The sequence below is a fragment of the Entelurus aequoreus genome, linkage group LG07, assembly GCF_033978785.1.
Source record: "Entelurus aequoreus isolate RoL-2023_Sb linkage group LG07, RoL_Eaeq_v1.1, whole genome shotgun sequence".
Taxonomy (NCBI): domain Eukaryota; kingdom Metazoa; phylum Chordata; class Actinopteri; order Syngnathiformes; family Syngnathidae; genus Entelurus; species Entelurus aequoreus.
In genome coordinates this window covers 80,071,280-80,099,071 of record NC_084737.1, presented here as the reverse complement: position 1 = coordinate 80,099,071, position 27,792 = coordinate 80,071,280, and the positions used below count along the sequence as shown (strand labels likewise).

The 27,792-nt window shown below is 34.0% G+C and overlaps 1 protein-coding gene across 1 annotated transcript in view; it reads left to right on the top strand.

The window, feature by feature from the left end:
• Positions 1 to 27,792, top strand: part of LOC133654414 (laminin subunit beta-2-like) — a 78,569-nt gene that overhangs the window by 5,714 nt on the left and 45,063 nt on the right. Inside the window, 10 exon segments of the mRNA XM_062054728.1 lie at positions 5,004 to 5,077; positions 5,169 to 5,357; positions 6,213 to 6,276; positions 14,937 to 15,139; positions 15,215 to 15,335; positions 18,633 to 18,821; positions 18,919 to 19,098; positions 25,061 to 25,173; positions 25,543 to 25,622; positions 27,692 to 27,790. Coding sequence (XP_061910712.1) covers positions 5,004 to 5,077; positions 5,169 to 5,357; positions 6,213 to 6,276; positions 14,937 to 15,139; positions 15,215 to 15,335; positions 18,633 to 18,821; positions 18,919 to 19,098; positions 25,061 to 25,173; positions 25,543 to 25,622; positions 27,692 to 27,790 — 1,312 coding nt within the window.

The following is a 27,792-nucleotide window of genomic DNA, read 5'->3' as shown; positions in this document are numbered from 1 at the left end:
AACATAAATACAGTTTATTATACAGCATAATTCACTTGTGATTAATATAAATACAGTCTATTATACAGCATTATTCACATGTGAATAACATAAATACAGTCTATTATACAGCATTATTCACATGTGAATAACATAAATACAGTCTATTATACAGCATTATTCACATGTGAATAATATAAATACTGTCTATTATACAGCATTATTCACATGTGAATAACATAAATACAGTTTATTATACAGCATAATTCACTTGTGATTAATATAAATACAGTCTATTATACAGCATCATGCACATGTGAATAATATAAATATAGTCTATTATACAGCATTATTCACATGTGAATAACATAAATACAGTCTATTGTAGAGCATTATTCACATGTGAATAATATAAATACAGTCTATTATACAGCATTATTCACATGTAAATAATATTAATACAGTCTATTATACAGCATTATTCACATGTGAATAACATAAATACAGTCTATTATTCCGCATTATTCACATGTGAATAATATAAATACAGTCTATTATACAGCATTATTCACATGTGAATAATATAAGTACAGTCTATTATACAGCAATATTCACATGTAAATAACATAAATACAGTCTATTATACAGCATTATTCACATGTGAATAACATAAATACAGTCTATTATACAGCATTATTCACATGTGAATAATATAAATAAAGTCCATTATACAGCATAATTCACATGTGAATAATATAAATACAGTCTATTATACAGCATTATTCACATGTGAATAATATAAATACAGTCTATTATACAGCATTATTCACATGTGAATAATATAAATCCAGTCTATTATACAGCATTATTCACTTGTGATTAATATAAGTACAGTCTATTATACAGCATTATTCACACGTGAATAACATAAATACAGTCTATTATACAGCATTATTCACATGTGAATAACATAAATACAGTATTATACAGCATTATTCACATGTGAATAACATAAATACAGTCTATTATACAGCATTATTCACATGCGAATAACATAAATACAGTCTATTATACAGCATTATTCACATGTGAATCATATAAATACAGTTTATTATACAGCATTATTCACTTGTGATTAATATAAATACAGTCTATTATACGGCATTATTCACATGTGAATAACATAAATACAATCTATTATACAGCATTATTCACATGTGAATAATATAAATACAGTCTATTATACAGCATTATTCACATGTGAATAATATAAATACAGTCTATTATACAGCATTATTCACATGTGAATAATATAAGTACAGTCTATTATACAGCAATATTCACATGTAAATAACATAAATACAGTCTATTATACAGCATTATTCACATGTGAATAACATAAATACAGTCTATTATACAGCATTATTCACATGTGAATAATATAAATAAAGTCCATTATACAGCATAATTCACATGTGAATAATATAAATACAGTCTATTATACAGCATTATTCACATGTGAATAATATAAATACAGTCTATTATACAGCATTATTCACATGTGAATAATATAAATCCAGTCTATTATACAGCATTATTCACTTGTGATTAATATAAGTACAGTCTATTATACAGCATTATTCACACGTGAATAACATAAATACAGTCTATTATACAGCATTATTCACATGTGAATAACATAAATACAGTATTATACAGCATTATTCACATGTGAATAACATAAATACAGTCTATTATACAGCATTATTCACATGCGAATAACATAAATACAGTCTATTATACAGCATTATTCACATGTGAATCATATAAATACAGTTTATTATACAGCATTATTCACTTGTGATTAATATAAATACAGTCTATTATACGGCATTATTCACATGTGAATAACATAAATACAATCTATTATACAGCATTATTCACATGTGAATAATATAAATACAGTCTATTATACAGCATTATTCACATGTGAATAATATGAATACAGTCTATTATACATTTAAGTACAGTCAAAAAGGAACATATGCATTATACAGTCTGATGGCTGTCGGAACTTGAAGGCCATCTTTGTGTTGTCTTCGCCTCGGTAATGCAGCACTGGACTGAAGAAGAACGATTGTAGATATTTTTAGTCCCACGTTGAAATCATTGACTGGAAAGGTCACGGACTGTGTTAGCATGAATACATGCAGGAATTTTAGACATTTTCCATTCAAATATGTACTGATTTACTTCCGTCCCCTTTCTGTCATTTTCCTTCCTCAGCACAGTTGATTATTCTAGTTTCGTGATGTGGGTTTACACTTGATTTAATGAAGTGAACCAAGGAGAAACATTCATTTATCATTTATATATTGGAATAAATCCATAATTAGGACTTACAGGGACATTATGGTATTGATATGACCCTAAAATACCAGCTTGTAATGATATGACAGCATTGTTGTTAACGTCATTTTTAGCGATGGATTAGTTTCAAAGGTAAACCGCAGCTTTTAACGCACATAACCGACATCTACAGAACTTAAACTTATATGGCATCTTTTTAAGTCGTCCAACTTTACTGAGTATTCCATCTCATTATACATTATTAGCTGTTGAAAAAGCCATATTGGGCCAAAAATACTAAACAAATATGTCTGGAGCCGCAAAAATTAAAAGTCTTATATAAGTGTTATAATGAAGGCAACACATGATGTAAGTGTCTATATTAGCCTACTATCAAATCGACTATGTGTCGCAGGCTGATGCAAATCTTCGTTGACAGAAATGTTTATGTCATATTCATTCTACACATTTGTACAGTATTGGAAAACATTAATAAAACAGAGGGTGAAATAACTCCTGGTAATGACAGAATGGCCAAAGGTATAGATGTGTCTATCTAAGTTACAGGAAATGACAGGCTGTCTTCTTCTCATGGATTTATGACAATCTTTGCAAACTGGGTAACTTTTGCTGTGGTCTGGAACAACATGGCACACAAACAATTATCAGAAATGCAGCCATTATTACATAAATATAATATGTTGTGAGACATGCAAATATAGATTTAATACACAGAGGACATAAGTAAAATAAGTTAAATGAGCTTAATTATACCTACAAACGAGGGATAATAGTGCAATATGTACATACAGCTAGCCTAAATAGCATGTTAGCATCGATTATTATTTGGTCATGCACTGACAAAATATGCCTGATTAGCACTCCACATAAATCAATAACATCAACAAAGCTTACTTTAGCGAATTAACCCACCGCATGAAAAGTTTGGTGGACAAAAGGAGACAAAGAAGGAGTGGCAGCGTCAGAGAAAGTTGCACACGTAAACAAACTACGGTGAGTCTCGTCACGGCTGCTGCTAATAAGGGCGACAGGTGATTAGATAACATGCCCCAGCTGGGCAATCTACTCACCTGCCGCTGTCTTCGAGGCCGCATTAAATATATATTTTTTTATTTAGACAAAAACATGTTTGGAAAGTATGATCATATACTGTAATATTTGTTGCAATATTGGATACTATTAAAGTTTAAAGGGCATGCAATTTCAAGCAGTACATATATTTTTTCTGTCAAAATGAAAAATATCAATTACATTTTTTTACTATTTATTTTACTTGTTGGAGTCAGCTATTTGTGGTTCTAGTGTTGTTGTTGTTGTTGTTGTTTTTAAATGCATTGTAGCACTTTGAGGTTGTTTGTTCAATGTAAAGTGCTTTTACAAATAAAAAATATTATTATTATTATTATTATAAGTACTTTATTGACACATATCATTTCTAGGTGTTTGCGGGCCAGATAAAATGTTGCCGCGGGCCAGATCTGGCCCCCGGGCCTTGACTTTGACAACACTGTGCTGGCAGGAAATGGGTTGTCAAGCTAGAATTGTCTTTATTACACACACAGATTTATATTCACTAGAGATGTCCTATATTTATATGCGTTAAAATGTAATATCGGAAATTATCGGTATCGGTTTTTTTATTATCGGTATCGTTTTTTGGGTTTTTTTTTTTTTTTTTTTTTAATTAAATCAACATAAAAAACACAAGATACACTTACAATTAGTGCACCAACCCAAAAAACCTCCCTCCCCCATTTACACTCATTCACACAAAAGGGTTGTTTCTTTCTGTTATTAATATTCTGGTTCCTACATTATATATCAATATATATCAATACAGTCTGCAAGGGATACAGTCCGTAAGCACACATGATTGTGCGTGCTGCTGCTCCACTAATAGTACTAACCTTTAACAGTTAATTTTACTAATTTTCATTCATTACTAGTTTCTATGTAACTGTTTTTATATTGTTTTACTTTCTTTTTTATTTAAGAAAATGTTTTTAATTTATTTATCTTATTTTACAAATTTTTTTAAAAAGTACCTTACCTTCACCATACCTGGTTGTCCAAATTAGGCATAATAATGTGTTAATTCCACGACTGCATATATCGGTTGATATCGGTATCGGTTGATATCGGTATCGGTAATTAAAGAGTTGGACAATATCGGATATCGGCAAAAAGCCATTATCGGACATCCCTAATATTCACCCATTTTGCATTACATTTATTTTGATGTTTAGTGACTTTCTGCCACAAACAGTCCAAGTAAAATTCTTAAACGTAGCAAAGTTAAAATCTTTTTAGCTTTCTGCCACTCTAATTACATGGTGCCAAGACATGTTTATTACTACATTATTATATGACTCGATTATATCTTATTTATTATTATTGTGTGACGACTCTTTACTCTTCACCACGAATTGATTAACGTGGACCCCGACTTAAACAAGTTGAAAAACGTATTGGGGTGTTACCATTTAGTGGTCCATTGTACGGAATATGTACTGTACTGAGCAATCTACTAATAAAAGTGTCAATCAATCAAAACTCTTACACAGAGTCATCTGTGAACATTTCCAGTTATTAATATCAGCCAGAAAATGGGTTAAAAGTGTCAATAATGGTATCGTTCTCCTTTTGTGTCACAGGGAAGTCAAATGTGTATCTCCAGCTGGACCTGGAGGCAGAGTTTCACTTCACTCACCTCATTATGACATTCAAGGTAGCTTCAAAACGGCTAAACTTTGTTCAACAGCGTCAATAAATTGCCAAAAAATATATATATATATATTGTTTTTTTGGTTTTTTTGCAGACATTCCGTCCGGCAGCCATGTTGATCGAGCGGTCGGCCGACTTCGGGCGCAACTGGCAGATCTACCGCTACTTTTCCCACGACTGCGCCGCCAACTTTCCCGGCGTATCCCAGGGTCCTTTGCACAGCATCAACGACGTCATCTGTGAGACGCGTTACTCCGACATCGAGCCGTCCACGGAGGGAGAGGTCAGTGCTGGAGATAATGGGCCCCGTTCAGCAATACGTTTCTAACTTTTCCTCTTGTCTTTCTTCCTAAGTGATTCCCAAAGAGGAGTCCATTCAAATTCATGACGTGTTCTTAAACGGCCAAATTGTTCCCACCTGCTGTTCTTAAGTTGCTGAATGCCAAATGGTTAGCGCGTGCGTGTCTATCATAATTTGCGTATAAACACGCCCTTATTTCCCTAATATGCATTTGTAAACACCCTTAATTCTGTCATTTGCATAGGTAAACGCCCTTAATTCCCCATATAAGGGCACAATTCCGGCGGAAAAGCCGAACATCAAACACACGGAGAAAACACAAACAGATTACAGAAGAGAAATTTCTATTATCCCGCGGGGGGGGATATATAATGTCAAAAACGTAAGTTTAAGAAAGGGGGGACTGCTGAGGTAGCCCAAAGCGTTCAAATAAATATTCGTCAATTCGGGCAAATAGGTCTACATGGTCGTGAAATATGCGCTCCCTCCCCAGGGCACGATCTATCTATGTATATATATATATATATATATATATATATATATATATATATATATATATATATATATATATATATATATATATATATATATATATTATATGAATGTAAGGGAAGTAAGGGAACTTGTCACATTTAACAACAAATAGCTCTGGAGCACTCGTAGATTTTGTTCTTACCTACGAACAAATCCCAGCTAAGAAAACATTGGTGAATACAAAAATCTCCTTAAAAACTTCGTAAGTGGGCAAAATGTGTTCTTAAGAACGGTTGCTGAATGGGGCCCATTGCCTTTTGTACTTTACCTGATTATTTACATGTTTGTCCATGTTTACTGTAGGTCATCTACAGAGTGTTGGAGCCGGCGATCAGGATTGAGGATCCATACAGTCCTAACATCCAGAGTAGGTCCTCATCCATACGTCTATCTGGACTATTATACCAAACCCAAAACCAGTGAAGTTGGCACGTTGTGTAAATGGTAAATAAATACAGAATACAATGATTTGCAAATCCTTTTCAACTTATATTCAATTGAATAGACTGCAAAGACAAGATACTTAATGTTCGTTTTTTTTGCAAATAATCATTAACTTAGAATTTAATGGCAGCAACACATTGCAAAAAAGTTAGCAAAGGGGCATTTTTACCACTGTGTTACATGGCCTTTCCTTTTAACAACACTCAGTAAAGGTTTGGGAAGTGAGGAGACACATTTTTGAAGCTTCTCAGGTGGAATTCTTTCCCATTCTTGCTTGATGTACAGCTTAAGTTGTTCAACAGTCCGGGGGTCTCCCTTCTGCTATTTTAGGTGCCACACATTTTCAATGGGAGACAGGTCTGGACTACAGGCAGGCCAGTCTAGTACCCGCACTCTTTTACTATGAAGCCACGCTGTTGTAACACGCATCGTCTTGCTGAAATAAGCAGGGGCGTCCACGATAACGTTGCTTGGATGGCAACATATGTTGCTCCAAAACCTGTATGTACCTTTCAGCATTAATGGTGCCTTCACAGATGTGTAAGTTACCCATGTCTTGGGCACTAATACACCCCCATACCATCACAGATGCTGGCTTTTACACTTTACGCCTAGAACAATCCGGATGGTTCTTTTCCTCTTTGGTCCGGAGGACACGACATCCACAGTTTCCAAAAACAATTTGAAATGTGGACTCGTCAGACCACAGAACACTTTTCCACTTTGCATCAGTCCATCTTAGATGAGCTCGGGCCCAGCGAAGCCGGCGGCGTTTCTGGGTGTTGTTGATAAATGGCTTTCGCTTTGCATAGTAGAGTTTTAACTTGCACTTACAGATGTAGCGACGAACTGTAGTTACTGACAGTGGTTTTCTGAAGTGTTCCTGAGCCCATGTGGTGATATCCTTTACACACTGATGTCGCTTTTTGATGCAGTACCGCCTGAGGGATCGAAGGTCCGTAATATCATCGCTTACGTGCAGTGATTTCTCCAGATTCTCTGAACCTTTTGATGATATTACGGACCGTAGATGGTGAAATCCCTAAATTCCTTGCAATAGCTGGTTGAGAAATGTTGTTCTTAAACAAATTGCTCACACATTTGTTGACAAAGTGGTGACCCTCGCCCCGTCCTTGTTTGTGAACGACTGAGCATTTCATGGAAGCTGCTTTTATACCCAATCATGGCACCCACCTGTTCCCAATGAGCCTGTTCACCTGTGGGATGTTCCAAACAAGTGTTTGATGAGCATTCCTCAACTTTCTCAGTCTTTTTTGCCACTCGTGCCAGCTTTTTTTGAAACATGTCGCAGGCATCCAATTCCAAATGAGCTAATATTTGCAAAAAATAACAAAATTTACTAGGGATAAATGCGTTAAAATGTAATATCTGAAATTATCGTTATCGTTTTTTTTATTATCTGTATCGTTTTTTTTTTTTTTTTTTTTTTTTTTTTTTTAAATCAACACAAAAAACACAAGATACACTTACAATTAGTGCACCAACTCAAAAAACCTCCCTCCCCCATTCACACTCATTCACACAAAAGTAACCTTATCTTCACCATACATGGTTGTCCAAATTAGGCATAATAATGTGTTAATTCCATGACTGCATATATCGGTTGATATCGGTATCGGTAATTAAAGAGTTGGACAATATCGGAATATCGGATATCGGCAAAAAGCCATTATCGGACATCCCTAAAATTTACCAGTTCGAACTTTAAGTATCTTGTCTTTGCAGTCTATTCAATTGAATATAAGTTGAAAAGGATTTGCAAATCATTGTATTCTGTTTTTATTTACCATTTACACGACGTGACAACTACACTGCTTTTGGGAGTTTTGTAAAACCTCAATAGAAAGACACACACACACACACACACACACACACACACACACACACACACACACACACACACACACACACACACAACTGTGCACAGATGGCAATAGCAGCTGTTTGTCTCCCACAAAGATGTGTTGTTCTTGGACACTCGCTCGACAACATGACACTCACATCCTGTGCATGAGCTGTCTCCTTGTCCGATATCTCGCTACAATTGACCCGAGTGGTGACCCCTCGACCTCTAGCCGTAGCTGTAATACTAACATAACAGAGTGTGTGTCTATTGTGCACATATATTCAATATTACCCACCTGTCCAATGGAATAGATCAGGGGTGTCCAAACTTTTTTCACTGAGGGCCGCACACGGAAAAATTAAAGCACGCGGGGGCCATTTTGATAGTTTTCATTTTTAAATCATAACCAAATATATGGATTTTTTTTTTTTTTTTACCTTTAGGGCTCCCGGGGACCATAAAGAGTCTAAGTCATTAAAATGTTAAAAACAAGTCAAATTATTATTTTTTATTTATTTATTTATTTAACGCTTACAGTAAATCTCTACAGTATATCAACTTCAGGTTGATATCAAGTTAAAAAAAACAAAAAGGTTTTATGCCTTTTCTGTCAAGACAACTTTGTTTTTTTATAATAAAACTGAAATATGCAGTATTTCCCTCACTGCCCAAAACATTCAGAAAGCAATGATGTGAAGTAATTAGAGCCTTAAAAATATCCATAATGCAGGACACCAATCATTTTAATTAATTGTTATTTTTGAGTAATCACAGTGAAAAGATCAATAAAATCCCATGAAATATATTTGGGATCCAAAAGGTCCCCCACTCATAAAGTGATACATTTGTATTAGTTTGTTTTTTTTACTTCAACACTTAAGTTACGAGATCAACTTCAGATATATCTGTCAATTTTACGTTTGAACTATTATTTTGTTTGTTTTATGCTCTTTTGTCAAATAAAACGTTGATGTTTTTATATGGCAACCACACAATATATGCAATATTTTCCACATAAAACATTTTAAAGTGGAATATTTGAAATAATTGGAGCCTTGAATAGGTCAATAATTCATTATAACATTGACTTTTTTTTGTTTTTTTGAGCAATGGCAAAAAAATTAAAATAAAGATAGACAAAAGAAAAGAAACAGCCTGCATGGCAGCTTTGTGTCAACAGTCAGATTTCACCTCATTCCACTTTTTCTAATGTTTTTTTTTTATTTCTGCAATAGCATTTCCAGAATGTGTGGCGGGCCGGTAAACAATTAGCTGCGGGCCGCAAATGGCCCCTGGGCCGCACTTTGGACATCCCTGGAATAGATGGTGTGTATCACATGCAACAAGGAGTGGGATATAGAAGGACACAAACAATAGCCATTCTTAGCTACGGTGCTAACATTTCACTTTCACATCATGCTAGTTTAGCGTATTAACCGAAGAAAAAAACGAAAGATCAAACTTACAGCTCCCATGTTTGTAGCTGACCGACTAATAGTTGCCGCAGCAGGTACCAGATGGTAAGAAAAGTTGCTTTTGCATAATATTGAGAAACAAAACGCCAGATAATGACCAGTGACGTGCGGTGAGGTTCATGGCTGGTGAGGCACTGACTTCATCACAGTCAGATTTACAAACATATGAACCCTAAAGAGTATCTTATTCACCATTTTAATGGCAGCAGTTAACGGGTTATGTTTAAAAGCTCATACCAGCATTCTTTACACATACAAACTGTAGCACACAAAAAAGCACATTTAATAAAAAATGTTTTTATTATGGTCTTACCTTTACTTATAAATGAAGTCCATGCGCCGCTCCTTCTGAATAAAAGCATTGATAACTTGTTTATAGAAGTCTTCCTTATCTTTCTTCAGTTTTAAAAGTCTCTCTGTCTCGATGGAGATCTTCCTTTAATTATTACCTCCTGCTTTGATTGAAAGTCCAGTTTAGAAAACTGTTTCATTTTAGATATGTAATCCTCCATGTTAATAGTCCAGGCGAGACTAAATTAATTCATAAATTAATTGACTGTTTTTTATTTATTTATTTATTTATTTACAGACAGACATAAAGTATTACAAAATTATGTCTGTCTGTAAATAAATAGATTAATTAATTCACTGTTTTTTATTTATTTATTTACAGACAGACATAATTTTGTATTGCATTATGTCTGTCTGTAAATAGATAAATTAATTAATTGACTGTTTTTATTTATTTATTTATTTACAGACAGACATAAAGTAATGCAAAATTATGTATGTCTGTAAATAAATAGATTAATTAATTCACTGTTTTTTATTTATTTATTTACAGACAGACATAAGTTTGTAATGCATTATGTCTGTCTGTAAATAAATAAATAAATTAGTTGACTGTTTTTATTTATTTATTTATTTACAGACAGACATAAAGTAATGCAAAATTATGTGTGTCTGTAGTAAATAAATAGATTAATTAATTCACTGTTTTTTATTTATTTATTTACAGACAGACATAATTTTGTAATGCATTATGTCTGTCTGTAAATAAATAAATTAATTAATTGATTGTTTTATTTATTTATTTATTTACAGACAGACATAAAGCAATGCAAAATTATGTGTGTCTGTAGTAAATAAATAGATTAATTAATTCACTGTTTTTTATTTATTTATTTACAGACAGACATAAGTTTGTAATGCATTATGTCTGTCTGTTAATAAATAAATAAATTAATTGATTGTTTTATTTATGTATTTATTTACAGAGAGACATAAAGTAATGCAAGATTATGTGTGTCTGTAAATAAATAGATGAATTAATCCACTGTTTTTTATTTATTTATTTAAAAGACAGACATAATTTTGTAATACATTATGTCTGTCTGTAAATAAATAATTTAATTAATTGACTTTTTAAAATGTATTTATTTATTCATTTAAGGACAGACATAAAGTAATACAAAATCATGTCTGTCTGTAAATAAATAGATTAATTAATTCACTGTTTTTTATTTATTTATTTACAGACAGACATAATCTTGTATTACATTATGTCTGTCTGTAAATAAATAAATAAATTAATTGACTGTTTTTATTTATTTATTTATTTACAGACAGACATAAAGTAATGCAAAATTATGTATGTCTGTAGTAAATAAATAGATTAATTAATTAAATGTTTTTTATTTATTTGTTTACAGACAGACATAATTTTGTAATGCATTATGTCTGTCTGTAAATAAATAAATAAATTAATTGATTGTTTTATTTATTTATTTATTTATTTACAGACAGACATAAAGTAATGCAAAATTATGTGTGTCTGTAAATAAATAGATTAATTAATTCACTGTTTTTTATTTATTTATTTACAGACATACATAATTTTGTATTACATTATGTCTGTCTGTAAATTAATTAATTAATTAATTGGCTGTTTTTATTTATTCATTTATTTACTTACAGACAGACATAAAGTAATGCAAAATTATGTATGTCTGTAATTAAATAGATTAATTAATTCACTGTTTTTTATTTATTTATTTACAGACATACATAAGTTTGTAATGCATTATGTCTGTCTGTAAATAAATAAATAAATTAGTTGACTGTTTTTATTTATTTATTTATTTACAGACAGACATAAAGTAATGCAAAATTATGTATGTCTGTAAATAAATAGATTAATTAATTCACTGTTTTTTATTTATTTATTTACAGACAGACATAAGTTTGTAATGCATTATGTCTGTATGTAAATAAATAAATTAATTAATTGATTGTTTTATTTATTTATTTATTTATTTATTTACAGACAGACATAAAGTAATGCAAAATTATGTGTGTCTGTAAATAAATAGATTAATTAATTCACTGTTTTTTATTTTTTTATTTAAAAGACAGACATAATTTTGTAATGCATTATGTCCGTCTGTAAATAAATAAGTTAATTTATTGACTTTTTAAAATGTATATATTTATTCATTTACAGGCAGACATAAAGTAGGACAAAATCATGTCTGTCTGTAAATAAATAGATTAATTAATTCACTGTTTTTTATTTATTTATTTACAGACAGACATAATTTTGTTTCACATCATGTCTGTCTGTAAATGAATAAATAAAAAACAGTGAATTAATTAAATTGAAAGACCCCGATATTTTGACAAAAATGCAACTTTATTGTCAGAAAGTAGGTTTTGCATAATAGGTCCTTTGAAATAGCACTAATTTATATAAAAACAAATATTGTTGCATTGTGAAATATGAATTGTTTAAATAATTATTCTTCTTAGTAAGACATTTTGAACATTTCTATGGGAAATCATTTAAACTTCCAGGGATTTCTCCATATTGTTTTGATAGAATGTGAAAAAACAAGATTTTTAAAGAGTTTTCAGCTTGTTGCCGACAATGTGGGAACGATTTACCATTTCATTCGGAACTCAAAGTCAGTTTAGTCTAAGTGCTCGAGCAGATGATTAGCAAGTTGTTTGAATGCCACACACACGTGGTTCCTTCACGCTCCAGCGGCCCTGGCTTCCCCTCACCGGGCCAGAGGGGGTCACTTATATATGTTATCTGCCATATTTGGACTTACAAACCCCAAAAGCAGTGAAGTTGGCACGTTGTGTAAATGGTAAATAAAAACAGAATACAATGATTTGCAAATCCTTTTCAGCTTATATTCAATTGAATAGACTGCAAAGACAAGATATTTAACATTCGAACTGGTAAACTTTGTTATTTTTGGCAAATATTAGCTCATTTGGAATTTGATGCCTGCAACATGTTTCAAAAAAGCCGGCACAAGTGGCAAAAACGACTGAGAAAGTTGAGGAATGCTCATCAAAGACTTATTTGGAACATCCCACAGGTGAACAGGCTAATTGGGAACAGGTGGGTGCCAAGGATGGGGAGAGGGTCACCACTTTGTGCACAAATGCGTGGGCAAATTGTTTAAAAAACAACATTTCTCAACCAGCTATTGCAAGGAATTTAGGGATTTCACCATCTACGGTCCGTAATATCATCAAAAGGTTCAGAGAATCTGGAGAAATCACTGCACGTAAGCCATGATATCACGGACCTTCGATCCCTCAGGCGGTACTGCATCAAAAAGCGACATCAGTGTGTAAAGGATATCACCACATAGGCTCAGGAACACTTCAGAAAACCACTGTCATTAACTACAGTTCGTCGCTACATCTGTAAGTGCAAGTTAAAACTCTACTATGCAATGCGAAATTAATTTATCAACAACACCCAGAAACGCAGCTGGCTTCGCTGGGCCTGAGCTCATCTACGATGGACTGATTCAAGGTGGAAAAGTGTTCTGTGGTCTGACGAGTCCCCATTTGAAATAGTTTTTGTAAGCTGTGGACGTCGTGTCCTCCGGACCAAAGAGGAAAAGAACCATCCGGATTGTTCTAGGCGCAAAGTTGAAAAGCCAGCATGTGTGATGGTATGGGGGTGTATTAGTGCCCAAGACATGGGTAACTTACACATCTGTGAAGGCGCCATTAATGCTGAAAGGTACATACAGGTTTTGGAGCAACATATGTTGCCATCCAAGCAACGTTACCATGGACGCCCCTGCTTATTTCAGCAAGACAATGCCAAGCCACGTGTTACAACATTTAAGTGCAAAGAAAAATACAGCTTTACCATTTTAGTCATAATTTTTGCGCTTAACAATGTTAAAACTCTACTATGCAAAGTTAAAATAATTTATCAACAACACCCAGAAATGCCGCCGGCTTCGCTGGGCCTGAGCTCATCTAAGATGGACTGATGCAAAGTGGAAAAGTGTTGTTTGTTGTGTTGTTTTTGTAAGCTGTGGACGTCGTGTCCTCCGGACCAAAGAGGAAAAGAACCATCCGGATTGTTCTAGGCGCAAAGTGTAAAAGGCAGCATGTGTGATGGTATGGGGGTGTATTAGTGCCCAAGACATGGGTAACTTACACATCTGTGAAGGCGCCATTAATGCTGAAAGGTACATACAGGTTTTGGAGCGGCATATGTTGCCATCCAAGCAACGTTACCATGGACGCCCCTGCTTATTTCAGCAAGACGATGCCAAGCCACGTGTTACAACATTTGAGTGCAAAGAAAAATACAGCTTTACCATTTTAGTCATAATTTTTGCGCTTAACAAAGTTAAAACTCTACTATGCAAAGTTAAAATAATTTATCAACAACACCCAGAAATGCCGCCGTCTTCGCTGGGCCTGAGCTCATCTAAGATGGACTGATGCAAAGTGGAAAAGTGTTGTTTGTTGTGTTGTTTTTGTAAGCTGTGGACGTCGTGTCCTCCAGACCAAAGAGGAAAAGAACCATCCGGATTGTTCTAGGCGCAAAGTGTAAAAGCCAGCATGTGTGATGGTATGGGGGTGTATTAGTGCCCAAGACATGGGTAACTTACACATCTGTGAAGGCGCCATTAATGCTGAAAGGTACATACAGGTTTTGGAGCAACATATGTTGCCATCCAAGCAACGTTACCATGGACGCCCCTGCTTATTTCAGCAAGCCATGTGTTACAACAGCATGGCTTCATAGTACTAGACTGGCCTGCCTGTAGTCCAGACCTGTCTCCCATTGAAAATGTGTGGCACCTAAAATAGCAGAAGGGAGACCCCCGGACTGTTGAACAACTTAAGCTGTACATCAAGCAAGAATGGGAAAGAATTCCACCTGAGAAGCTTTTTTTGTTGTCTTTGTAACAGACCAGTTGAAAATCACCAACTTGAGGGTGAACTTCACCAAGCTCCACACCCTGGGAGACAACCTGCTCGACCCCAGACCTGAAATCAAAGAGAAGTACTACTACGCCATCTACGAGCTGGTGGTGCGTGGAAACTGCTTCTGCTACGGCCACGCCTCCGAGTGCGCCCCCATCGACGGCATCAAGGACGCCATAGAAGGCATGGTGAGGCACCGTTCCCGTTCTCGCACCTCAGACAAAAAAAGCGCGTCGATTCGTTGACTTCGGTTAGTTTTGCAGGTGCACGGCAGGTGCGTGTGCAAACACAACACCAAGGGTTTGAACTGTGAGCACTGTGAGGACTTCTTCAACGACATGCCATGGAGACCTGCTGAGGGCCGCAACACCAATGCCTGCAAAAGTCAGCGCACCCAACTTTTCACCCACTTTTCACCCTTTTTCACGACTTTTTCCACGGCAGAGATATTAACAATTAATAATCTTACCCTTGATTTTAATGGCATTCAACAGTTATATCTAACCTACTTACAGTTTAACAGGATAAACCTTGTCAAACGGTATGAAATCATGTGTTAAATCACAAAGATTATTATCAAGGCTTAGGTCAGGCTGATTAGAAAGATAAATAATAATCAAATATACTGCAAAATAATTTAAATTTACATATAAAATATATAAATATATATATTGTAATTAAATTAATAATAAAAAAATACCAATATATGTTTTTTTTTAAATAAACTGCCAATCAAATTTAAGTCCATCCATCTTCTTCCGCTTATCCGAGGTCGGGTCGCGGGGGCAAAAACACTGAGGCTATTTCATCCTTACAAGCCTGTTTCGCAGGTTTCCCTGCTCTTCAGAGGATTTGTATTTTTATTTTTTCCCCCTGAAGAGCAGGGAAACCTGCGAAACAGGCTTGTAAGGATTAAATAGCCTCTGTGTTTTTTCTTGACCTAACACACATAAATATATATATATATATATATATATATATATATATATATATATATATATATATATATATATATATATATATATATATATATATATATATATATATATATATATATATATATATATATATATATATATATATGTATAATTTTTAACTGAAAATAAAAATAAAATGTAATAGTATTTATGTGTATTATTTATATCAATCAATCATCAATCAATGTTTATTTATATATGTAAGTTAAGTTAAGTTAAACTACCCATGATTGTCACAAACACACTAGGTGTGGTGAAATTATTCTCTGCATTTGACCCATCACCCTTGATCACCCCCTGGGAGGGGAGGGGAGCAGTGAGCAGCAGCAGTGGCCACACCCAGGAATCATTTTTGGTGATTTAACCCCCAATTCCAACCCTTGATGCTGATTGTCAAGTATACGTACATATATATATATACATATATATACTGTATACTGTGTGTGTATATATATATACATATATATATATATATATATATATATATATATATATATATATATATATATATATATATATATATATATATATATATATATATATATATATATATATATAGGGGTGGGGGAAAAAATCGATTCGAATTCGAATCGCGATTCTGACGTTGTGCGATTCAGAATCGATTCTCATTTTTTAAAAATCGATTTTTTTTTTTTAAATTAATTATTTTTTTTATTTTTTATTTTTATTTATTTTTTTTATTAACAATCCAACAAAACAATACACAGCAATACCATAACAATGCAATCCCTCATTGACATTATCATTAGACATTAAAATAAAAAAGAACAATAGTGTGACAGTGGCTTACACTTGTATCGCATCTCATAAGCTTGACAACACACTGTGTCCAATATTTTCACAAAGATAAAATAAGTCATATTTTTGGTTCATTTAATAGTTAAAACTAATTTACATCATTGCAAACAGTTGATAAAACATTGTCCTTTACAATTATACAAGCTTTTTACTCTGCTTGCATGTCAGCAGACTGGGGTAGATCCTGCTGAAATCTATGTATCGAATGAATAGACAATCCTTTTGAATCTTGGCAAAAATCTTAGCCACACGATTATCAAATGTAATAGGAAAATTAATTCCTACTGACTAAACTGGCTTCATGGAAGGTCGACAATCTTCAGACAATACAAGGAAATTGTTTAATGTTATTTACTATGCTAGAAGTCTCCCTTATCCCACAGCAGTATGTAGTGTTGATGCGGAGAAGGCATTCCACCGCATAAACTGCTCATTTATGTTTTGCACATTACGTAAATTTGGATTTGGAGATAATTTGATACAATGGATTAAGATGCTTTATACAAGGCCCATGGCATCAGTCAAAACCAATAATCATATTTCAGAACCTTTTTTGTTAAAAAGAGGAGTAAAACAGGGATGTCCTGCATCCGGATTATTATTTAATTTGGTTATTGAACCCTTAGCTGCAAAAATAAGAAGTGAAAATAATATTCATGGTATAAATATTGGCTCTCAGTATAATAAGCTATCGATGTATTGTGACGACATAATTTTTTTACCTGTCACATGTTAACTCCTGTCTTCTTTATATCAATAATGTCATCACTGAATATGGCTGTTTATCAGGGTATAAAGTTAATTGGGACAAATGTGACATATTACCACTTAATAAACACTGCAAGAAATTACAAGTTCAGAACTCCAAAATTAAATTGTAATGCATTATTATGGTATTGTTGTGTATTGTTTTCAAAAACAAAACAAAAAAAAACAAAACAAAAAAAATAAATCGTTTTTGAATCGAGAATCGTTTTGAATTGAAAAAAGAATCGATTTTGAATCGAATCGTGACCCCTAGAAGCGATTTTGAATCGAATCGTGGTACACCCAAAGATTCCCAGCCCTAATATATATATATATATATATACATATACACTACCGTTCAAAAGTTTGGGGTCACATTGAAATGTCCTTATTTTTGAAGGAAAAGCACTGTACTTTTCAATGAAGATAATTTTAAACTAGTCTTAACTTTAAAGAAATACACTCTATACATTGCTAATGTGGTAAATGACTATTCTAGCTGCAAATGTCTGGTTTTTGGTGCAATATCTACATAGGTGTATAGAGGCCCATTTCCAGCAACTATCACTCCAGTGTTCTAATGGTACAATGTGTTTGCTCATTGGCTCATATATATATAAATGTATATATATATATATATATATATATATATATATATATATATATATATATATATATATATATATATATATATATATATATATATATATATATATATATATATATATATATATATATATATATATATAAATAATGTATATATATCCATATATATATATATATAAATTTATATATACATATATTTTTATTTTTTAAATACCCTTTTTAGGCCATATCCGCGCTTACAGTAAGTCATACGTCAGCAGCCAAGAGAAGCTTTTGTAACCTGTAACCTGTTTTAAAAAGTATTTTTATTATCATTTTCATACTATAAGATACTACAATGCGAAAATCGGTTTGAATTGAGAAGTGACACCGAATCATCGCCCCAGGGAATCGATATCAAACTGGATTCCCATATACAATAAATAAAATGCTTTCTCAAGTAACAGCAAATACCACATATCAGGAGCAATATTAATTGTGCAATATTGCTTATGATGTTCCTTCAGAAAGTATTAACATGTTTCTTCCTCAGAGTGTAACTGCAATAGCCACTCGTCAGCGTGCCACTTTGACACGGCGGTGTATCTGGCCACTGGAAACGTCAGCGGAGGAGTTTGTGACGACTGCCAACACAACACTATGGGGCGGAACTGCGAGACCTGCAAACCTTTTCACTACAAAGACCCCTTCAAAGACATCCGCGACCCCCGAGTCTGCATCGGTGAGTGCGTTCGGTGTCTACTGCATCTACCGTGCAGATGTACATACCCCCCCCCCTCATGTGTATTCAACGTACAACTTTGGCGTACCCTGCCCAGCTTGCGACTGCGACCCGGACGGCTCTGAGAACGGAGGAATGTGCGACAGCCACACCCAGCCGTCGCTGGGCATGGTGGCCGGTCAGTGTCGCTGCAAGGCCAACGTGGAAGGGCCGCGCTGTGACAAATGTAGGACAGGGTACTTTGGACTGAGTGCCGACAACCCTCAGGGCTGCCAACGTGAGTAGAAAACACATCAATGACAAACTGCTCTTCAACGTGTTCTGTGCTTTCTATACTTCACTTCTTTTGCCAACCACAAGTTGCACTCTGATGCTGTTGTGATTGTTGAATCCAGTCCTTGGATGGTATTTACCTCGACATCGTGCAAAAGATGTCCGCTGGAAAACAATGGTTCTCTCAATCCATGCATTTTTTCTATGAATTTTGCCAATTCTTGACTATAAATATTACATTTCTAACTAGAGATGTCCGATAATATCGGCATGCTGATATTATCGGCCGATAAATGCTTTAAAATGTAATATTGGAAATTATCGGTATCGTTTTTTTTAATTATCGGTATCGTTTTTTTTGTGGTTTTTTTGTTGTTTTTTTATTAAATCAACATAAAAAACACCCACTTTTCACCCTTTTTCACAACTTTTCCACAGCAGAGATATTAACAATTAATAATCTTACCCTTGATTTTAATGGTATTCAACAGTTATATATATATATCGGTTGATATCGGTATCGGTTGATATCGGTATCGGTAAATAAAGAGTTGGACAATATCGGAATATCGGCAAAAAGCCATTATCGGACATCCCTAATGTATATATTGTATATGTAAATTTAAATTATTTTGCAGTATATTTCATTATTATTATTTTTTTTTTAATCAGCCTGACCTAAGCCTTGATAATGATCTTTGTGATTTAACACACGATTTCGTTATCATTTGACAAGGTTTATCCTGTTAAACTGTAAGTAGGTTAGATATAACTGTTGAATACCATTAAAATGAAGGGTAAGATTATTAATTGTTAATATCTCTGCTGTGGAAAAGTTGTGAAAAAGGGTGAAAAGTGGGTGTTTTTTATGTTGATTTAATAAAAAAACAACAACAAAAACACACAAAAAACGATACCGATAATTTCCGATATTACATTTTAACCTCGACCTCGGATAAGCGGAAGAAGATGGATGGATGAGTGTAAATGGGGGAGGGAGGTTTTTTGGGTTGGTGCACTAATTGTAAGTGTATCTTGTGTTTTTTATGTGGATTTAATAAAAAAAAAAAAAAAAAAAAAAAAACGATACTGATAATAAAAAAAACGATACCGACAATTTCCGATATTACATTTTAACGCATTTATCGGCCGATAATATCGGCAGACCGATATTATCGGACATCTCTAATAATAATCAAATATACTGCAAAATAATTTAAATTTACATATACAATATATAAATAAATAATTTAATAATAAAAAATACCAATATATGTTTTTTTTTAAATAAACTGCCAATCAAATTTAAGTCCATCCATCCATCCATCCATCCATCTTCTTCTGCTTATCCAAGGTCGAGGTTAAAATGTAATATCGGAAATTATCGGTATCGTTTTTTTTAATTATCGGTATCATTTTTTTGGTGTTTTTTTTGTTGTTTTTTAAATTAAATCAACATAAAAAACACCCACTTTTCACCCACTTTTCACCCTTTTTCACAACTTTTCCACAGCAGAGATATTAACAATTAATAATCTTACCCTTGATTTTAATGGTATTCAACAGTTATATCTAACCTACTTACAGTTTAACAGGATAAACCTTGTCAAATGATAATGAAATCGTGTGTTAAATCACAAAGATTATTATCAAGGCTTAGGTCAGGCTGATTAGAAAGATAAATAATAATCAAATATACTGCAAAATAATTTAAATTTACATATAAAATATATACATTGTAATTAAATTAATAATACAAAAATACCAATACATGTTTTTTTTAAATAAACTGCCAATCAAATTTAAATCCATCCATCCATCCATCCATCCATCCATCCATCCATCCATCCATCCATCCATCCATCCCTCTTCTTCCGCTTATCCGAGGTCGAGGTTAAAATGTAATATCGGAAATTATCGGTATCGTTTTTTTTTATTATCGGTATCGTTTTTTTTGTGTTTTTTTTTTAATTTTTTTAAATTAAATCAACATAAAAAACACCCACTTTTCACCCTTTTTCACAACTTTTCCACAGCAGAGATATTAACAATTAATAATCTTACCCTTGATTTTAATGGTATTCAACAGTTATATGTAACCTACTTACAGTTTAACAGGATAAACCTTGTCAAATGATAACGAAATCGTGTGTTAAATCACAAAGATTATTATCAAGGCTTAGGTCAGGCTGATTAGAAAGATAAATAATAATCAAATATACTGCAAAATAATTTAAATTTACATATACAATATATATACGTTGTAATTAAATTAATAATAAAAAAATACCAATATATGTTTTTTTTAAATAAACTGCCAATCAAATTTAAGTCCATCCATCCATCCATCCATCTTTTTCCGCTTATCCGAGGTCTAGGTTAAAATGTAATATCGTAAATTATTGGTATCGTTTTTTTTTATTATCGGTATCGGTTTTTTTGTGTTTTTTTTTTTTTTTTTTAATTAAATCAACATAAAAAACACCCACTTTTCACCCTTTTTCACAACTTTTCCTTAGCAGAGATATTAACAATTAATAATCTTACCCTTGATTTTAATGGTATTAAACAGTTATATCTAACCTACTTACAGTTTAACAGGATAAACCTTGTCAAATGATAACGAAATCGTGTGTTAAATCACAAAGATTATTATCAAAAACACAAGATACACTTACAATTAGTGCACCAACCCAAAAAACCTCCCTCCCCCCATTCACACTCATTCTCACAAAAGGGTTGTTTCTTTCTGTTATTAATATTCTGCTTCCTACATTATATATCAATATATATCAATACAGTCTGCAGGGGATACAGTCCGTAAGCACACATGATTGTGCATGCTGCTGGTCCACTAATAGTACTAACCTTTAACAGTTAATTTTACTCATTTTCATTCATTACTAGTTTCTATGTAACTGTTTTTATATTGCTTTACCTTGCCGGGTATTGTGGCCAAACAGCTCCATTTTTGTTTGATTTGACCACAGAACTTTCCTCCAGAAGGTCTAATCTCTGTCCATGTGATGTCAGATCAGGCCCGGTCCTAACCAATCTGGCGCCCTAGGCAAGATTCTAGGTGGCGCCCCCCCACATCGGCAGTAAAGTGTATATACTCACAAGAAACTGAATAGCTTTGTCTTTGACCTTTTTTTTAACTTAAAGAAAGCAAATTAACAATCAGAATAGTTAACAAGATTAAAAAATATATGGATAAATAAATGAATACAAAAAATAAAAAATGAATATATGAAATACAATATTTTTTACATACATAAACACAAAATAAAACGTGTCAACAAGTTGCATAAAATAAATTAAAAATACAATATAAATAAGGCACTGCACAAAACAAGATATCAAACCAGTATGACTTTAACAACTATATTACAAAAAAAGGGGATCCTACAGAGTTCTCTATTTGTGCTTTTTAATATTGCATTAACTAGAATGACTTACAAATTACTGTACACCAGGGAGTACTGTAATTACCTAGCGTTACATTATTATTTTCCATAACAATTTAGCCCCCTCCACAATATTAACCCGACGTTAAAACAGAACTAGCTATTTATTGATTAGCAATTGCCGAATCATGTAACATTAGCTTAATGCTAAAAAGCCAGGTTACCATCACATTCTGTAACAGACAAATAATTTCATGTAGGCTAACGTTACCTCCCTGCTACCTCTGTCTTTTTCTCGTTTCTCCTCTTCTTTTCTCTTTTTTCTTTCCTGGGCACCTGACAGTTTTGGCCGTTTTGACATCTTGTGTTGATTTTTTGATGTGGTGACGTCCAAAAAGAGTCATGATACGGGAAGGGAGGGGGCGCACCGTGACGGGGGAGGGGGGGCGTAATGTTGTAACAAATAATATTTCTATTAAATAGGCCTTACTTTGCATTTTAATTAACGTGGGATTATTTTATGTATTTAGAAATAATAGTACCAATTTTTTTTTTTTTCTTTTTTTTTTTTCCTCCAACATTTGTGGCACTGGCGTGGCGCCCCCTGATGGACGGCACCCTTAGCATTTGCCTATACGGCCTATGCCACGGGCCGGCCCTGTGTCAGATGAAACCAAACAAAAAAATGTGATGCATATGTAAATGTATTCAGTTCTAAACATTCATTCACTTTCTTCTTTCCTTCATGTATTCTAAACTTTACCGCTGCCTGTATTTTTTTTCTATAATTTTATTGTGATATTTTCAGCATGTGTTCTATTTTTGGCCAAAGTAAGACAAAGAAAACAATCTGAACTTGTCTTTTTGTTTTTTGTTTTAATGCCACGATTTTAATAGTCGTGTGCACAGATTTTCCTCCATGCGGCCCCTGAGCCAAAATGACTTTGGCACCCCTGCTGTATACTAGGGCTGCAACTAACGATTCATTTGATAATCGATTAATCTGTCGATTATTACTTCGATTAATCGATTAATAATCGGATAAAAGAGACAAACTACATTTCTATCCTTTCCAGTATTCTATTTTTAAAAAAACAGCATACTGGCACCATACTTATGTTGATTATTGTTTCTCAGCTGTTTGTAAATGTTGCAGTTTATAAATAAAGAATTATTTAAAAAATAAAAAAATAATTTTATTTTATTATTATTATTTTTTAAAGCCTCTGCGCATGCGCATAACATAGATCAGGGGTCACCAACGCGGTGCCCGCGGGCACCAGGTAGCCCGTAAGGACCAGATGAGTAGCCCGCTGGCCTGTTCTAAAAATAGCTCAAATAGCAGCACTTACCAGTGAGCTGCCTCTATTTTTAAAATTTTATTTATTTACTAGCAAGCTGGTCTCGCTTTGCCTGACATTTTTAATTCTAAGAGAGACAAAACTCAAATAGAATTTGAAAATCCAAGAAAATAATATAAAGACTTGGTCTTCACTTGTTTAAATAAATTCATTATTTTTTTTACTTTGCTTCTTATAACTTTCAGAAAGACAATTTTAGAGAAAAAATACAACCTTAAAAATGATTTTAGTATTTTTAAACACATATACCTTTTTACCTTTTAAATTCCTTCCTCTTCTTTCCTGACAATTCTGACAATGTTCAAGTAATTTTTGTTTTTTTATTGTAAAGAATAATACATACATTTTAATTTAATTCTTCATTTTAGCTTCTGTTTTTTCGACAAAGAATATTTGTGAAATATTTCTTCAAACTTATTATGATTAAAATTCAAAAAAATTATTCTGGCAAATCTAGAAAATCTGTAGAATCAAATTTTAATCTTATTTCAAAGTCTTTTGAATTTCTTTTAAAATTTTTGTTCTGGAAAATCTAGAAGAAATAATGATTTGTCTTTGTTAGAAATATAGCTTGGTCCAATTTGTTTTATATTCTAACAAAGTGTAGATTGGATTTTAACCTATTTAAAACATGTCATCAAAATTCTAAAATTAATCTTAATCAGGAAAAATTACTAATGATGTTCCATAAATTCTTTTTTTAATTTTTTCAAAAAGATTCGAATTAGCTAGTTTTTCTCCTCTTTTTTTCGGTTGAATTTTGAATTTTAAAGAGTCGAAATTGAAGATAAACTATGTTTCAAAATTTAATTGTCATTTTTTTTCGTATTTTCTCCTCTTTTAAACCGGTCAATTAAGTGTAAATATCATTCATTATTAATAATAACATAGAGTTAAAGGTAAATTGAGCAAATTGGCTATTTTTGGCCATTTATTTAAGTGTGTATCAAACTGGTAGCCCTTCGCATTAATCACTACCCAAGAAGTAGCTCTTGCTTTCAAAAAGGTTGGTGACCCCTGACAAAGATCCAACGAATCAATGACTAAATTAATCGGCAGCTATTTTTATAATCGATTTTAACCGATTTAATCGATTAGTTGTTGCAGCCCTACTGTATACAGAGCGACTATTGTGATAAGTTAGCTTTAAATCTGTCAATCATCGTGTGAAATAATTGCCTCCCCCGCGCACCCCCAGCATGCCGCTGCGACCACCGGGGCACGGTGGCGGGCAGCACCCAGTGCGACCCCGTCAGTGGCGACTGCTTCTGCAAGCGTCTCGTCACTGGACGCAGCTGTGACCAATGTCTGGTAAGAACCTCCTTTTTATTCCTCTGGTCCCCGTCTGTGAGTCCACTGGTCTTTGCATACCCCCCCACTACACCAGGAATAGTGCAGGCAGGAATGTGAGCTCCTGTGTCTATGTTTAGTGCAGGGATTTGAAGCTTGGTGTGGATTACCGCCGGTCTAAAAATGAAAAAAAAGATCCCATGGAAGTTCAAGTAGTTAAAGTGTTGTTACTCCATGGTCACAGTGTCAAATGACAGGAAGCAGACGGTGATGATACACCGTTACTTTTTCAGATTACAGAGTTGGCTTCAGGACGGTGTGACTCACGCTCTTCTTTTATAGCGTGACGCGGCTTCATGCTGTCATTATCTGTTTCACTATCTGCCCCAGCCAGAACACTGGGGACTGAGCCTGGACGTGAACGGCTGCAGAGGCTGCGAGTGCGACATCGGAGCGGCTCTGGACGACCAGTGAGTGACGCTTACGGTGGCGCTGGGAATAAATGGAGCTGGATTGCACTGCAAAAAGTCCGTGTTCAAAAACAAGGACAAAAAAAAAAAAATACAAAAATGAGGGGTGTTTTACTTGAACTCAGCAAAATTATCTGCCAGTAGAACAAGAAAATTTGTCTTGTCAAGACTTTCCAAAACAAGACAAATTAGCTAACCTCAATGAACCCCAAAAATACATTAAAGGCCTACTGAAATGAATTTTTTAAATTTAAACGGGGATAGCAGATCCATTCTATGTGTCATACTTGATCATTTCGCGATATTGCCATATTTTTGCTGAAAGGATTTAGTATAGAACAACGACGATAAAGTTCGCAACTTTTGGTCGCTTATTAAAAAAAAGCCTTGCCTGTACCGGAAGTAGCGTGACGTCACAGGAGGAAGGACTCCTCACATTTTCTCATTGTTTACAATGCAGCGAGAGAGATTCGGACCGAGAAAGCGACGATTACCCCATTAATTTGAGCCAGGATGAAAGATTCGTGGATGAGGAAAGTGAAGAGTGAAGGACTAGAGAGGCAGTGCAGGACGTATCTTTTTTCGCTCTGACCGTAACTTAGGTACAAGCTGGCTCATTGGATTCCACACTTTCTCCTTTTTCTATTGTGGATCACGGATTTGTATTTTAAACCACCTGGGATACTATATCCTCTTGAAAATGAGAATCGAGAATGCGAAATGGACATTCACAGGGACTTTTATCTCCACGACAATACATCGGCGAAGCTCTTTAGGTACGGAGCTAACGTGATAGCATCGGGCTCAAATGCAGATAGAAACAAAATAAATAAGCCCCTGACTGGAAGGATAGACAGAAGATCAACAATACTATTAAACCATGGACATGTAAATACACGGTTAATAATTTCCAGCTTGGCAAAGCTTAACAATGCTGTTGCTAGCGACGCCATTGAAGCTAACTTAGCTACGGGACGGTGGCGGCGGGCGGCGTTGTAGCTTTCGACGACACCCCGGCCGCCATCAGAGTCGGCAAGAAACATATATAGAAACATATATTTCCCCAAAGTTACATACGTGACATGCACATAGCGACACGCACGTACGGGCAAGCGATCAAATGTTTGGAAGCCAAAGCTGTACTCACGGTAGCGCGTCTGCTATCCTTCTCAAAGTCCTCCTGCTTGTGTTGCTGCAGCCAGCCGCTAATACACCGATCCCACCTACAGCTTTCTTCTTTGCAGTCTCCATTGTTCATGAAACAAATTGCAAAAGATTCACCAACACAGATGTCCAGAATACTGTGGAATTTTTAGATGAAAACAGAGCTTTTTTGTATTGGATTCAATGGGGTACCAATCCTTCCGGTTCAACGATTGACGTATATATATAGACGTTTTCAACCGGAAGTTTAGCGGGAAATTTAAAATGTCACTTTATAAGTTAACCCGGCCGTATTGGCATGTGTTGCAATGTTAAGATTTCATCATTGATGTATAAACTATCAGACTGCGTGGTCGGTAGTAGTGGCTTTCAGTAGGCCTTTAAATAAAGTATATTCTCACTAACTGTACTACTATATGAGTGCGTATTTTCTATTGTTTCATTGAAAATAAAACAGCAAAGTCCATTTGGCCGTCATCTGTTTTAATTATGAGACACAATTGTGTCAAAGTCATGATTTTTTTTTATTTCATGCTTGAAATAAGAAATGATTACTTAAAAAAAGTAGTTTTATACTGCAACAGTTGATATTCTAGTTTCAAGCATGTTTTACTTAATATATGTCATCAAATCTCAGCAACAAGCTGTAATATCTTACTGAGATCATTTAGGACCAAAACATTTAAAACAAGTAAAACACTCTAACATAAAATCTGCTTAGTGAGAAGAATTATCTTATCAGACAAAAAAATAAGCAAATATCACCCTTATTTGAGATATTTATTCTTACTTAGATTTCAGTTTTTGCAGTGTGGTTTGGGGACAGTCTGCATGTCTCTAATATGTTAGCGTACTTCATGTTATTAATAGTTTAGAGGTGTCACCTCCAACTGTGTTGGCCACAGATGCTCCATGGATAGCGGGCAGTGTCGCTGCCGCAGTCACATGACAGGACGCCAGTGCACAAAAGTGGAGTCGGGCTATTTCTTCATGTCTCTGGACCACT